General features: G+C 51.5%; 1 protein-coding gene across 1 annotated transcript; it reads left to right on the top strand.

The window, feature by feature from the left end:
- Nucleotides 1-412: 412 nt before the first annotated feature.
- Nucleotides 413-13,986, top strand: RECQL4 (RecQ like helicase 4). The gene is made up of 24 exons (XM_065628192.1): nt 413-525; nt 2,395-2,428; nt 2,522-2,613; nt 3,646-3,789; nt 3,894-4,492; nt 4,881-4,980; nt 6,120-6,249; nt 6,402-6,521; nt 7,564-7,689; nt 7,776-7,868; nt 7,954-8,090; nt 8,159-8,242; nt 8,344-8,532; nt 8,615-8,797; nt 9,938-10,118; nt 11,427-11,704; nt 11,786-11,923; nt 12,292-12,445; nt 12,531-12,660; nt 12,781-12,953; nt 13,034-13,220; nt 13,299-13,452; nt 13,571-13,679; nt 13,784-13,986. Exons 1-24 carry the CDS (start codon nt 442-444, stop codon nt 13,903-13,905), a joined length of 3,741 nt encoding a protein of 1,246 aa, XP_065484264.1. The 5' UTR covers nt 413-441; the 3' UTR covers nt 13,906-13,986.
- Nucleotides 13,987-15,611: the final 1,625 nt, after the last annotated feature.

The raw sequence follows: 15,611 nt of genomic DNA on the forward strand, positions 1-15,611 counted from the left end.
TGTTCCTCGACGACGCCAGCCCCCTCTTCCCCTTCCCATTGGCTCGTGCTGCTGTCACTCTCTGCTCCCTCCCTTCCCATTGGCTGAAGCACTGCGGGAGCGGGAGGCTCGCTCTGAGGACCGCACGCCTGGGTCCTCCCCTCCTCCCCTTCCCATTGGCTTGTGCTGCTGTCACTCTCCGCTCTCTCCCTTCCCATTGGCTGAGGCGCGGCGGGAGCGGGAGGCTCGCTCTGAGGCCCGCACGCCTCGGTCCTCCCTCCTCCCCTTCCCATTGGCTCGTGCTGCTGTCACTCTCCGCTCTCTCCCTTCCCATTGGCTGAGGCGCGGCGGGAGCGGGAGGTTCGCTCTGAGGCCCGCACGCCTGGGTCCCCCACCCCGGGGGTGGCTCTGGGACCCCAAGAGGCCTCAGACCCCCCGCCCGGGGAACCGGCCCCGGGCCCCATGGAGCGGCAGCGGGAGGTGAAGGCGCTGCTGAAGCGCTGGGAGGCGGATTTTCTCCGGGAGCGGCAGAGGAAGCCCAGCCAGGTTTGGAAACCTCTCGGGTGTCACCGGGGGGAGCTGCCTGGTGGCCTTTCCATAAGGCATTTGTTTATGGTCCGTCCATAAGGTATCTCTATAGGGTCTTTCCATAAAGCCTTTCCCTAAGGCATTCCCATAAGGTTTTTCTATAAAATATTTCCCTAAGGCATTTCTATATGCTCTTTTCATAAGGTGTTTCCTTAAGGTCTTTCTCTCTGGCATTTCTACAAGATCTTTCCATTATCCATATCCATAAGGCATTTCTATAATATCTTTCCATAAGACATTTCTGTAAGGCATTTCTATAGGGTCTTCCCATAAGGTATGTTCATAATGTCTTTCTCTAAGGTCTTTTCATATGGCATTTCCATAAGGTCTTTCTATAAGATGTTTCCCTAAGGTAAGTCTATAAGACCTTCCCATAAGGTGTTTCCATAGTGTCTTTCTAAAAACTGTTTCCATGAGGCATTTGTATAAAGCATTGCTGTATGGTTTTTTTCACAAGGTGTTTCCTTAAGGTGTTTCCATAATGTCTTTCTTTGAGATCTTTCTTTAAAGTATTTCCATAATGTTTTTCCATACGGTGTGTCCATAAGGCATTTCTATATGCTCTTTCCATAAGACATATTTATAAGGTACTTCCATAAGGCATTTCTATAGGGTCTTTCCAGAAGGTATATTCATAATGTCGTTCCACTGGCATTTTCATATGGTCTTTCTATAAGGTATTTCCATAAGATGAGTGTATAATGTCTTTCCATAAGGCGTTTTTATAAAGCATTTCTATATGGTTTTTCCATAAGGCACATGCATAATGTCTTTCTCTAAGGTCTTTCCATACGGCATTTCCATAATGTCTTTCTCTAAAGTCTTTTTATATGGCATTTCCATAAGGTCTTTCTATAAGGTATTTCCATAAGAAGAGTCTATAAGGTATTTCCATAAGACATGTACATCAGGCATTACTATAAAGCATTTCTATATGCTCTTTCCATAGGGCATTTCTATAAGGTATTTCCATAAAATCATTCTGTAAGGCATTGCTATAAGGTCCACCCGTAACGCATCTCTTTAAGGTTTGTCCATAAAGTTTTTCTATAGGGACTTCCCATAGATCTTTCCATAAGGTATTTCCATGATGTCTTTCTCTAAAGTCTTTCTATAAAGCATTTCTATAAGGTCTTTCAATAAGGCATTTCTATAGGATCTTTCCATAAGTTTTTCTCCATAGTGTCTTTTTTTAAGGTCTTTCTATATGGCATTTCTATAAGGTATTTCCATAAGGTCTTTCTGTAAGACATGTCCATAAGGCATTTCTATGGGGTCTTTCCGTAAGAGATTTCTATACGGCATTTCCATAAGGTCTTTCTATAATGTTCCTCTAAGGCAGCAGGTTTTGGGATCTAAAGGTTTGAATTTAACAAGTTTGGGGATTTAATTGTTTGGATTTATCAGGTTTTGGAATCTAAAGGTTCAAGTTTATCAGGGTTTGGGGATCTAAAGGTTGGAATTTAACGGGTTTGGGGATTTAATTGTTTGAATTTAACAGGTTTGGGGGATCTTAGGGTTGTATTTAATGGGTTTTGGGGATCTAAAGTTTTGAATTTAGCAGGTTTTGGGAATCTAAAGATTCTAATTTAACAGGTTTGGGGATCTAAAGGTTTGAATTTAACACAATTTTGGGATATAACGGTTTGAATTCATCAGGTTTTGGGATCTAAAGGTTTGATTTTAGCAGGATTTGGGGATCTAAAGGGTTTTAAAAAAAACCCAAAACAGCAAAAAAAACCCCAACCCTCTCATTCTACCATTGTGGGGAATTGCACTAATTGGCTCGTTAGCCTGAAATAAAAATCTATAACTTTTTTTCCACAGGCCGACATCGAGGAGGCCCCGGAGGACACCAGACGTGAGTGGTGACACGTGGTGATGCGGGAGCTGCTGGGATTTGCTGATAAATGCCAAATATTCTAAAAAAATTGCATTTTTTGGCCTTTCACAGGGCTCTACAAGGAGTATAAGATGCTCAAGAAGCAGCAAGAGGAGTCGGATCCGCCCCAGCCAGAACCCCCGGAGACCCCGACAGCGGAGAAGGTACCAGAAAATTTAATAGATTTGGGGTTTAAAGGTTGAATTTAGCAGGTTTGGGGGTCTAAAGGTTCAAATCTAAAGAGTTTGGGGGTCTAAGGGTTTGAATTTAGCAGGTTTTGGGGTCTAAAGGTTTAAATTTAACAGGTTTTGGGGATTTGACAGTTTGAATTTAGCAGGTTTTTGGATTTAAGGGTTTGAATTTTGCAGGTTTGGGGATTTAATTGTTTGGATTTAACAGGTTTTGGAATCTAAAGGTTTGAAATTATCAGGGTTTTGGGATCTAAAAGTTTGAATTTAGCAAGTTTGGGATCTAAAAGTTTGAATATAACAGGTTTTGGGATCCAAAGGCTTGAATTTATCAGCTTTTGGAGTCTAGAGGATTGAATTTATCAGGTTTTGGGGTCTAAAGATTTGAATTTCACAGGTTTTTGAATTGAAATATTTGAATTTAACAGGTATGGGGATTTAAAGGCTTGATTTTAACAGGTTTTTGAATAGAAATACTTAAATTTATGAGATTTTGGGGTCTAAAGGTTTGAATTTAACAGGGTTTGGAGTCTAAAGATTTGAATTTGAAACATGTTGGGGTCTAACGATTTTAATTTAACACAATTTTGGGATATAATGGTTTGAATTTATCGGGGTTTGGGGATCTAATGTTTTAAATTTAATGTTTTTTGGGGATCTAAAGGTTTGGATTTAACACATTTTGGTATTTAATGGTTTGCATTTAGCAGGTTTTGGGGTCTTAAGGTTTGAATTTAACAAGTTTGGGGATTTAAAGGTTTGAATTTAGCAGGTTTTGGGATTTAATGGTTTGAATTTGTCAGGTTTTGGAGATCTAAAGTTTGAATTTAACAGGTTTTAGGCTCTAAAGGTTTGAATTTATCAGTGTTTGGGATGTAAAGCTTTAGATTTAACAGGTTTGGGGATTCGATGGTTTGAATTTAGCGGGTTTTGGGGATCTAAAGGTTTGAATTTGACAGGTTTGGGGATCTAAAGGTTTGAATTTAACACTTCGTTGTGTCACGGCAGGTGCCGGACTCCGGTTGTTGGGGCGCACACCTGAACCGGCAGCCGAAAACCCCGGCGCTGAACCGCAGCGACCGCTCCGTGCCCAAGTCCTCGGTGCAATATTACGGAATGAAGCTCAAATCCAACCTGGGAGCTGCTGGGAAGGTCAGGACTGGGAATTATCACTGAGCTTCTCCCGAAGCTGCTTTTGACCTTTTTTTTATCCACAAATTGATGTGACTCCCGTCTGTCCTTCCTCCTGTCCACAGGAGACACCCCTGACCTGCAGGAGGATCCCAACTGTCCCCAAGCTGCTCAAAAACCCAGTGACAAGCACCAAACCCCCGTCCCCTCCGCCGGCGGAGGCTCCGCGGAGTGATGGGGATCTCGTCCTTCCTCCCTCGGTGTCGGGCCTGGCCCCCCTCATCCTCACCGCGGGGCTGAAGCCGAAGCCGCCACCTCCCCCGCCAAATAAATTCCAGCAGCTGAAGCGGACGGTGGCGGAGAGATTGGGCTCGCTGGATGCCGGCTGGTTGCGGCGGTGCCAGGGGACGCTTGGGGACAAAGGGACGGTGCCAGGTGTCGTGCAGGAGGGGGGAGATTCCGGGAGGAAAAGGCCACGTGGAGATAAAGACAATGAAGATGAAGACGGCACGGCGGCTCCTGCGCCGCTCAAACGGTGCCGCGGCTCAACCAAGGGAGCGTTCGGTGCCGCCGCCGTGCCGAAGCGGAACCAGGAGGAGGAGGAAGAGCACGTGGAAGCACCAAAAACGAGCGAGGAGGTGCCGGATCCTTCAAAAAACCTCCTGGAAGAGGAAGAAGAGGAGGAGGAGAAGCCCAAACCTGCCCGCCGAGCCAGCACTGCCAGGTGGGTTCACCTCTCGGAAACAAAGCTGGTAATTAAATCCAATAAACATGGGCAAGACTATTAAATACAACCTGAAGATCTCCAAAAAAACCCGCCAAAACGTGCTCAGAAAAATCTGTCACAAGAGCGAAGGCAGCTTTTTTCTCTCAATTTTTATAAATAAGCCGCTCTTCCCTTAATTCCTCCTTTTTCGCGTTAAATTGGAAATTGGGGGAGGGCAAAGGGATATGTTTTTTAGCCTGATTTTTTAATATTATAACGCCCTGGGCGCTTTTCGCCTCTCCCCGAGTGTTTTCATCGCCCTCGGTCACTTCTAAGGGATGAAAAATTTAGGGATTCTTTCCCTCAAAGGTGTTTTGCGGTTCGTAACCAACCTCTCCCCTCTCAGAGCTGCTCCCCGGAACCGCGAAAACTACGTCCGGCTCAACCTGAAGAGAAAAACTTACGTTCGTGGTTTCGCCCTGCGGGGAAATCGCCTCCGCAAGCAGGTAACGGCACCAAAATTTGCGCCATCGAACCCGTTTCCAGCCAAATTTACCTTTATCCGGCCCAGGATGAATTTAAAATTCTTCCGGCTCTCGCTCGTCTTCGTGTTATTCTTTGAATTTTATGTTTTAGTCAATTTATTGTTATTTTTGGGGTCGTCCACAGCTCTGGTGCTGCACGGGCTCACCTATGTACCTTAATTCACCCTCAAATTTTTCCCTGAATTCTCCCTGAATTTTTTCTCTTAATTCTCCCTCCATTTTTTCCCTTAGTTCTTAATTTTCCCTCATATGTTTCCTTTAATTCTTCCTCATTTTTTCCCTTAATTCTTAATTCACCCTCAATTTTTTCCTTTCATTCTCTCACCAATTTTTCCCTTAATGCTCCCTCAAAATTTTCCTGTAATTCTTAATTCTCCCTCAAATTTTTCCTTTAATTCTTAATTCTCCCTCCAAATGTTCCCTTAATTCTTATTTCTCCCTCAAATTTTTCCCTTCATTCTCCCTCAAATTTTTCCCTTCATTCTTACTTCTCTCTCAATTCTTTTTCCCTTAATTTGCCCTCATATTTTTCCCTTAATTCACCCTTCAGTTTTTCCCTTAATTCTTAACTCTCCCTCCAAATTTTTCCTTTAATTCTCCCTCTAATTTTTGCCTTAGTTCTTAATTCTCCGTCCAAATTTTCCGTTAATTTTTAATTCTCCCTCAATTTTTTCTCTTAATTCTCCCTCAAATTTTTCCATTAATTCTCCCCTAAAAATTTTCCCTAATTCTCCCTCCAATTTTTCCCTTAAATCTTAATTCTCCCTCATATGTTTCCCTTAATTCCTAATTCTCTGGCGCTGCACAGGCTCATCTCTCTGCTTGACTTCTCGGCCTTTTCAGCTTTAACTCTGCACCAAAAACCTCATTTTTATTTTAATATTTCCCCATTTTTTGGAATTAAATCCTTCGCGATCATCTCAGGGAGACGCGCAGCAACCGGAAGAAAATCCACTTTATTTTTCAAGCTCAGCGCATCGACACCGCACTTTAACCAAACCCCACTGCCACAGCAAAATAAAACCTCGTAAAATCCGCTTTTATTCAAAATAAAAATATAAAATTAACCAGAAACTGTTGTTTTGGTGGGTTTTTTTCAGATGTGGAAGCAGAAATGGCGGAAAAAAGCCGAGTGGTTCGGGGGAGGCGGCGGATCCAGCGCCCAAAGCTCCGACGTTTGCTTCAAGTGCGGCGCCGCGGGGCACTGGGCGTCCGAGTGCCGGGGCCTTGGTAAGCTGGGCTTAGCAAAGCCGGGCTTAACTCTGGCTGGAGCATCTTTTGGGTTTTTACCACCTCCCTACGGCTTCTCCACACGGATTTTCCGAGTGGGAAGAGGGGGAAGCGATGAGGCGGTTGATTTATTGGGGGGTTTTTGCCGGTAGAGGCGAATTCCGTCCCGTTGCCGGAGGATCGCGGCGGCACCGATGATGAGGAGGATCTTCCTCTCCCCACGCTGGAAGAAGTGGCTCGCAGGACCAATTCCGTTTGCCGCGATCTCTCCGGTGAGGCCCCGGTGGTTTGGGGGATCTAAAGGTTTGAATTTAACACATTTTGGGATCTAAAGGTTTTAATTGAACAGGTTTGGGGATTTAATGTTTTGATTTAAACAGATTTGGGATTCTAAAGGTTTGAATTTCGCAGGTTTTGGGGATTTAAATGTTTGAATTTAACAGGTTTTGGAATCTAAGGGTTTGAATTTAGCAGGTTTGGGGATCTAAAAGTTTGGGGGATCTAAAGGTTTGAGTTGAGCAGGTTTTTGGGATCTAAAGGTTTGGATTTAACAGGTTTTAGGGTCTAAAGGTTTGGATTTAACAGGTTTTTAGCATTTAATGGTTTGGATTTAACAGGTTTTTAGCATTTAATGGTTTGGATTTAACAGGTTTGGGGGATCTAAAGGTTTGAACAGGTTTTGGGGATTTAATGTTTTGATTTTAGCAGATTTGGGAATCTAAAGGTTTGAATTTAGCAGGTTTTGGGGATTTAAAGGTTTGAATTTAACAGGTTTTGGAATACAAAGATTTGAATTTAGCAGGTTTGGGGATGTAAAGGTTTGAACTTAACTGGTTTTGGGTTTTAAAGCTTTGAATTTATCATGTTTTGGGGATCCAAAGGTTTGAATTTTTCAGGTTGGGGGATCTAAAGGTTTGAATGTAACAGGCTTTAGGGTCCAAAGATTTGAATTTCATAGGTTTTTGGCATTTAATGATTTGGATTTAACAGGTTTGGGAGTTCTAAAGGTTTAAATTTAGCAGGTTTTGGGGATTTAAAGGTTCGAATTTAGTACTTTGTGATGTCATCACAGGTGCCTGACTCTCTCCAGTGAGGCCTCGGTGGGTTTTTTCCTTCGCTCTCCGGTGACACGTTGTGGCCGACTCCGGGATGAATTCCCGGAGCCACGGAATCATTTGATTTTCCCCTCCTGAGAAGTTTTAGCACCTGAATTTACACCGGGATGCATTTCCTCCAGGAATTCCTTGCTCCAGCATGATGCGGGGTCAGAAAATCTCGCTGGTGTTTCCCAACTGTCGCCTTTGTCCCCGACAGGGACCGGAGACGACCGGGAAAACTCAGAGAATATTCTGGAAGCGCCGATGCCGCCGTACGAGCCGCCCACTCCCCCTGCGCCCGTGGAGCCACTTTACGCGCTGGGGCTGGAGGGGAAAGTTCAAGGTACGACCCCCCCCACGGCTTTGTGAGTGGGACTGGGGGGTTTGTCCCCTCCTGTCCCCTCCCTAACCATGTCCCCAACCCTGCAGAGACTCCCCAGGAGGTGTTTGAGGCTCTGAAGGCGTTGGGTTACGGCTCCTTCCGCCCCGGCCAGGAGGTGGCTGTTATGAGAATCCTCTCCGGTGGGTTTAGTTTCCCCTTCCCTATGATCCCCGTCCCACGCAGCGTGACCCGATTGTCCCCAAAACGTACCCGATGTCGCGCCAGGTCTCTCCACACTGGTGGTGTTATCGACGGGGATGGGGAAGTCGCTCTGCTACCAGCTCCCCGCGTATCTCTACCACAAACGCTCCAAGTGCGTCACCCTGGTCGTGTCCCCACTCGTGTCCCTCATGGATGACCAGGTACCGCTCTGGGGGTCCCCTACATGTCACCATGGCCACCGCAGGTGGGTGACAAGCGTCATTTGCAGGTCTCGGGGCTGCCACCGTGTCTCAGCGCCGTCTGCGTCCACTCCAACATGCCCAAAACGCAGCGGGACGCAGCGATGGAGAAGGTGAGCGACCCAATTTTCTGGGGACGTCCTCACCATCCCCGTGTCACTGCACAATCCCGGTTGGTGACAGCCCTGGGAAACGTGGTTTGAACGCGGCGCAGGTGCGGCGCGGCGAGGCGCAGGTGCTGCTGCTCTCCCCCGAAGCTCTGGTCGGCGGCGGCGCGATGGGATGCGGTTACCTGCCCAGTGCCGATCGGCTGCCACCTGTCGCCTTCGCCTGCGTGGACGAAGCTCATTGCGTCTCCGAGTGGTCCCACAATTTCCGTCCCTGTTACCTGCGGCTCTGCAAGGTGTGCGGGGAGGGGATTTTGGGGCAGTAAAAAGCGGGGAAATCAGCCTCTCTGGATTTTTTTTTCACCAGTTTTTCGGCAGGTTCTCCGGGATTGCTTGGGTGTCCGCTGCTTTTTGGGGCTGACAGCGACAGCCACGTTGGCCACGGCGCGGGATGTGGCTCAGCACCTCGGCGTCCCGCCGGAGGAGGGGGTGGCGGTGCGCTCGGCCGCCGTGCCGCCAAATCTGCGCCTCTCCGTGTCCCTCGACACTGACCGGGATCAGGTAGGGATCAAAAAATGGGGTTTATCGCTGCCCAAGGGGTGACAGGGTGTCTCTGGGCTGACAGGGTGTCCTGGGGGTGACAGGAGTGTCCCTGGGGTGACAGGGTGTCCTGGGGGGGTACAGGCAGTGTCCAGGCTTGGGGACAGCCCTGGTTTGTCCCCAGCTCTGCTCTGGTGCCAGTACCTGACCTGACGGTGACACTGAGCCCAGACAGGCCTTGTGCAGCGCGGGGGGGACAAGGGAGGGGACACACAGGGCTCTGTGTGTCCCTTGTGTCCCCACGGGGTGGCCCTCTGGCACTTGACCTGCCAGTGACACTGCAGGGACAGGGCTCGTGTGGCACATGGGGGACATGGCGACACAGCAGGGACAGGGGAGGGGACATGGGCTCTGCGTGTCCCTTGTGTCCCCACGGGGTGGCCCTCTGGCACTGGTACCTGACCTGTTGGGGACACTGTTGGGACAGGGCTCGTGTGGCACATGGTGGGCATGGGAGGACATGGGGACATCAGGGGGACAGAAGAGACATGGGGGAGGGGACACATAGGCCTCTGTCCCCTGTCCTGACCTGCAGGACCCTCTGGCACTGGTACCTGACCTGTTGGGGACACTTCTGGGACAGGGCTCTTGTGGCACATGGGGGACACGGGAGGGGACATGGGGGGACATGGGGACACAGCGGGGACAGGGGAGGGGACATGGGCTCTGTGTGTCCCTTGTGTCCCCACGGGGTGGCCCTCTGGCACTGGTATCTGACCTGTTGGTGACACTGCAGGGACAGGGCTTGTGTGACGCAGGGGGCACATGGGGACACAGGGCTCTGCGTGTCCCTTGTGTCCCCATGGGGTGACCTGCAGGACCTTCTGGCACTGGTACCCGACCTGTTGGGGACACTGCTGGGACAGGGCTCTTGTGGCACATGGGGGACACGGGGGAGGGCAGAGGGGATATGGGGACACAGAGGGGGCAGGAGGGGACACAGGGGGGGTCAGAGGAGGGGACACAGGGCTCTCTGTGTCCCTTGTGTCCCCATGGGGTGACCTGCAGGACCCTCTGGCACTGGTACCCGACCTGTTGGGGACACTGTTGGGACGGCTCCTGTGGCACGGGGGGGACGTTCACCCCATTTTTCGCCCCCAGGCCCTTGTGTCACTGCTGCAGGGGGAGCGTTTCGGGCACCTGAATTCCGTCATCGTGTACTGCACGCGGCGGGAGGAGACGACGCGCGTGGCCGCGCTGATCCGCACCTGCCTGCAGGGAACCGCGCCAGCGGCATGTGCCGGGCCCGGCCAGGACGCGGCCCAAAGGAAGAAAGCGAAGGGTAAAAATTCTTAATTTTCCCTTCAAATTTTCCCTCCAAATTTTCAATTAATTCTTAATTCTCCCTCAAAATTTTCCCTTAATTTTTAATTCTCCATCAATTTTTCACCTTAATTTTTCTCTCACATTTTTCCCTTAATTCTCCCTCACATTTTTCCCTTAGTTCTTAATTGTTCCTCAAGTTTTCCTTTAATTCTTGATCCTTCCTCATGTTTTTCCCCTAATTCTTAATACGGCCTCAAATTTTTCCCTTAATTCTTAATCCTCCCTCAAAATTTTCCCTTAATTTTTAATTCTCCCTCAATTTTTTCCTTAATTCTTATTCTCTCTCCAATTATTGCCTTAATTCTTAATTCTCTCTCCAAATTTTCCCTTAATTCTCTCTCCGAACTTTCCCTTAATCCTTAATCCTCCCACCAATTTTTCCTTTAATTCCTAATTCTCAGTCCAAATTTTCCCTTAATTCTCCCTCCACTTTTTCCCTTAATCTTTAATTCTCCCCCAAATTTTCCCCTTAATTCTTATTCTCCTTCAAATTTTCTCTTAATTCTCGCTCCATTTTTTCCCTTAATTTTCCCTCCAATTTTTGCCTTAATTCACCCTCTAATTTTTCCTTTAATTCTTAATCTTCCTTCAAAATTTTCCCCTAATTCTTAATTCTCTCTCTCATTTTTCCCTTAATTCTCCCTCCAAATTTTCCATTAAATCGTCTCCCTAAAAGTTTTCCTTTAATTGTCCCTCGCAGTTTTCCCTTAATTTTTTAATTCTCCCTCAATTTTTTCCTTTAGTTCTCCCTCCAATTTTTGCCTTAATTCTCCCTGAAATTTTTCCCTTAATCCTTAATTCTCCCCCAATATTTTTCCTTTATTCTCAATTCTGTCTCAAATTTTTCCCTTAAATCTTAATTCTCTCTCAATTTTTCCCCTTAATTCTGCCTCCAATTTTTGCCTTGATTCTCCCTGAAATTTTCCCCTTAATTCTTAATTGCCCCTCCAAATTTTCCCTTAACTCTCCCTCCACTTTTTCCCTTAATTCTCCCTCCAACTTCTCCCTCAATTCTTAATTCCCCCTCCAAATCTGCAACCTGGGATCAGTGCCCAAGCGCCGGCTCGTCCCATCCCGCCTCCCGAACCCACCAGGGCTTAACGAACTCCTGGCACCTAACGAGCATCGCGCACCCCGTTACCGCCCTGCGCCAGATTTCCACCCCGGGCCGCATTTGCTGCTCGTTTCCATCCCCTATTTAATCCCCACCTGCCCTTTAACGACAAAAATCGCTAATTTAATCTCCTCTTTTGCCCTTTTAAAGCGAAAACGAGCGTCCGCCCGCCACCGCCATGCCTCGCCGACGCTTACCATGCCGGTTTATCCCCCGCCGAGCGCCGGCGCGTCCAGAAGAGCTTCATGAGCGGCCGGCTCCGCGTGGTGGTGGCCACGGTGGCGTTCGGCATGGGCCTGGACAAGCCTGACGTCCGCGGCGTCGTCCACTACAACATGCCCAAAAATTTCGAGAGCTACGTGCAGGAAATCGGCCGCGCCGGGCGCGACGGCGAGCTGGCTCACTGCCACCTCTTCTTAGACCCGGAGGTAAGGGGTTTTTGGCAAAATTTTGGAGGTTTTCCCTAAATTTGGGGGTTTTTCCCCCAATTCTCGCCGTTGTCTCGCCAGGGCAGGGACCTCCACGAGCTGCGGCGTCACATTCATGGCGACGCGGTGGATTTTTGCGTCGTCAAGAAGCTGGTGCAGAAGGTTTTCGCTCCCTGCAAGTGCCTGGAGCTGCACCGGAAACACCACGACGCTGTCAGGGTGAGGACAGGGTTAATTAAGTAACGAGTTAACAGTGGCTTCATTGGGGAGATTAGATCAATTGAGGGAACATCAGAGGTGAGTCGTGGGATAGGATTTGGCCAAAAAGGGTCGGGATGTCCCCAAAATGATGGCAGATGTCCTCGAAATGGTGATGCCGTGTCCGTTGCAGGGCGGGGAGGGGTTAATTAAGTAACGAGTTAACACGGCAGAAAACGCTTAATTGTTGGGTGGCTTCGTCAAGGAGATTAAATCAGTTGAGGGAACGTTGGGGGTGAGTCGTGGGGTAGGATTTAGCCGAAAAGGGTTGGGACGTCTCCAAAATGATGGCGAATGTCCTTGAAACGGTGACGCCGCGTCTTTCACAGGGCGGGGAGGTGAAGGACGCCGAAATTGCTGAGTTTTTGGAGGAAGAGGAGGACGGTGCCGCAGCGAAGCCGAGCGATAGGCGGGTGTGTTATAAACACGAGCGAGCCGTCCCCATCCAAGAAACTGTGGAGGCCCTGGATCTCCGGGAGGAAGGTGAGGAGGAGGAATCGGCGACACCGAAGGGTCATCGGCGGCGATGCCGAAGGGTTAATTGGCGGCTCCTCATTCTCTCCCGCAGGGATTGAGACCCTCCTGTGCTACCTGGAGCTGCACCCGCGCCGCTGGCTGGAGCTGCTGCCACCCACCTACTCCTCCTGTCACGTGCGCTGCTACGGGGGACACCGGCAGCTCCGGGCTGCGGCGCAGTGGTGAGAACCGGCGTCTCCGGTGCCGTACGGGAGCTGCTCGGCAGCGCCGGTGTCTCTCAGAGGTAAACTCAGTCTCGAAACAGCGGCGACAAAGAGATTCTTGGCATCTCCCGCCCGCAGCTCGCCGCCCGTTGCCGTCGCGCTGGCGCGGGAGCGTCTCGCCGGGAGGGACTGCGGCGTCGCCAACGCGTTGGAATTTGATGTGGTGGCGCTGAGCGACACCATGGGCTGGGAGCCGGCGCTGGTGAAACGCGCCCTGCGGCAGCTGCAGTGGGACCCGCAGCTGCGCCGAGGTACCGGCTTCACCGGAGAGGGCGCGAAATCCCTTCCGGCGCTGCCGCGTTGCGGCGAGAATCAACTCAGCGCTTTCCAGGCAACTGTGGCGTGGGGAAAAACGGGATCCTGGTGGAATTCGGCAATTTGTCCTTTCACCTCCGCGTCTACGGCGACCTCGCCCCCCACGAGCTCGATTCCGTCTGCGATTTTCTCCACCACAGAGTGGTCGCCCGGGAAAAAGCGGCTCTCGCCCAGCTCCGTGCTTGTTTCCACGCCTTCCGGAGGTGAGAAAAACCCCCTCGCGGTTCCCAGTCCTCCCAGTTTGGGTACTGGGATGGGAAGGGGTTGACGGCGGGGCGCAGCGTGGCTTTCCAGAGCTGCAGCCCTCACAGTGAGGAGGAGGAGGAGGAGAGGAGCTCACGGCTGAAGGCTCTGCTGAGCCGCTATTTTGAGACGGAGCCGGTGGCGCGCGCTGAGGAGGAGGAAGAGGAGGAGGAAGCTCTTGACGATGCTCACGTGAGTAAATCCAGCAAATCCCTGGTGTTTCCGGCACGCGGTGCCTCCGGTTTCAATAAACTGGGGGTGTGAGGAAGAAGAGGGAGGTGACGTTCTCCTGTCACCGCGTCCCTCACAGCGACAGGACTGGGAGAACCAAATCCGCGCTGACATCCGCCGCTTCCTCACCATCCGCCACGACGAGACGTTTTCCGGCCGAGCCGTCGCCAGGATCTTCCATGGCATCGGTAAGAGAAACTGAGCGGGCATTCGGGTGACGAATTGACATCTTTCGGCCCCGCTCTGTCCCCGGTTTGTCACCTCGTCACCGGGGGGACGTCTCTCCCCACAGGCAGCCCCTGTTTCCCTGCTGAAGTCTACGGCCGTGATCGCCGTTTTTGGAGGAAACATCTGGCTTTCGACTTCCACCGCCTCACCCGCTTGGCCACTGAGGAGATCCTGGCCAGCAGGTGACAACCGGGGCCACCCTTGCGCCCGAGGGGGCCACACGGGGATGTCATCCCCCTGGGGACACCGTTTTTGGGGGGGGTTTTATCAAGGAATTAATAAAAGACACTTTTTTTTAACCAGTTCCCTGCTTACACTTTGCTGCATGTGCTGGGGGTGTTGCCATGGTGATGTTGGGGTGTTGTTGCTATGGTAACATCAGGGAGGTGGTACTGGGTGGAGGGGTCAGTTGCCATGGTAATGGGGTGTCCATTGCTGTGGTAACAGGGGGCTGTTGCCACAGTGATGGGTTTGTCACTGTGGCAACAAGGGGGTTGTCACCATGGTGAGGTGGGATGCCCGTTGCCACGGTGATGGGGGTGTAGGATGCCCATTGCCATGGCAACAGGGGGGTCCCATCACCATGCCCGTCACCAGGAGGCCACCGGGGTCCCTGTCCTCACCACGCTTGGTGCCACCAGGTGCCACCGCAGCTCCAGTCCCCTGCCTGTGCCAACCTGCCCCCCTCCCCAAAACTGGGTGCTCCTCTCGGGTTGCCCTGGGGATGGTAAAACCCTTTTTCCACCCCAAAAACAGTTTGTTTTTTGCCACCAGTAGCTCTTGGGCAACCAAAACCTTCCCGGCCAGGCTGGAAACTGGTTCCTGGCCTGGAGAACGTCACGCCCCAGTTTCCCCCTGCAGGGACGCCCTGTCCCCTCCTGGCGCGGTGGCACCCGCCGTTTGGGAGGGTCACGCCGCAGCGTTTCCCCGGTGGCATTGCCAAAATCCTTTTTAAACATTAACCAGCGGGGATGGGTGCCGAGGCCGGACTGGTTGCCGAGCCGGCGCCGCGCAGCCTCGTCCATCCTTCCTCCTCCTCCTCCACCCCTGGGGGAAGCTCGGGGCACAACCTGCGGCACAGCCGGTTCCCTCCTCATCCCTCTACATTTCCCTGGAGAAAACGCTGGTGCAAACTCTCCATCCTCCCCTCGCCAGCGTGTCTCGTGGTAAGTGCCAACGGTGCGACCGGTGGGCTCGGGACACACTGCAGAGCGGCCCAGGACTCTCTGCTGGTGCCAAAACCCTCTCGTGGCAACCAGGGTCATCCCCAAGTGCCGCATCCCCTTTCCCTGGTGTCATGGCCCTGCCATGGGCACTGCTGCTGCTCGGTGAGGTCCTGGCGCAGGATTCAGCCACCCAGAGCTGCCTCATCCCGCCGTCCGGTGAGTCCCATCCCCGGCGGCGCTGCCAGCGAGACAAACCCTCACCAGGACGCCCCGGTGATGGCCTCGATGCTTTCGGCAGCGTTTAACGCGGCGCTGGGCCGGCCGGCCAGCCAGTCCTCTGTCTTTGGCAACATGAGCATCGCCACCAACGCGGTGGACGGGAACCGGGACGGTGTTTGGCAGCACGGATCGTGCAGCCACACGCGGCGCGAGCGGGAGCCGTGGTGGAGCGTGGACCTGGGCGGGCGGCGCGCCGTGGCCGCCGTGCTGGTGAAGAACCGGCAGGATTGCTGCTGGCAGCGCCTGCGCGGAGCGCAGGTCCACGTTGGGGACGCACCGGGCGAGCACGGCAGGGACAACCCCATGTGAGCCCCAAATCGTCGCATTTCGAGCCAGGGATGTCACCGGTGTCACCGGTGTCACCTGAGCCCTGTCTCTCCATCCCCGCAGCTGCGGCACCATCACGGACGCCGGCCCCGGGTCGCTCAGCACCGTTTGCTGCGCCGG

Source organism: Caloenas nicobarica, chromosome 2 (assembly GCF_036013445.1).
Source record: "Caloenas nicobarica isolate bCalNic1 chromosome 2, bCalNic1.hap1, whole genome shotgun sequence".
NCBI classification, from domain to species: domain Eukaryota; kingdom Metazoa; phylum Chordata; class Aves; order Columbiformes; family Columbidae; genus Caloenas; species Caloenas nicobarica.

Excerpts from the sequence above, each read along its gene's own strand:
- RECQL4 (XM_065628192.1), top strand. The coding sequence starts at position 442 with ATGGAGCGGCAGCGGGAGGTGAAGGCGCTGCTGAAGCGCTGGGAGGCG. Across the intron at positions 8,533-8,614 it reads GTTACCTGCGGCTCTGCAAG|GTTCTCCGGGATTGCTTGGG; the intron begins GTGTGCGGGGAG and ends GTTTTTCGGCAG. Across the intron at positions 8,798-9,937 it reads TCGACACTGACCGGGATCAG|GCCCTTGTGTCACTGCTGCA; the intron begins GTAGGGATCAAA and ends TTTCGCCCCCAG.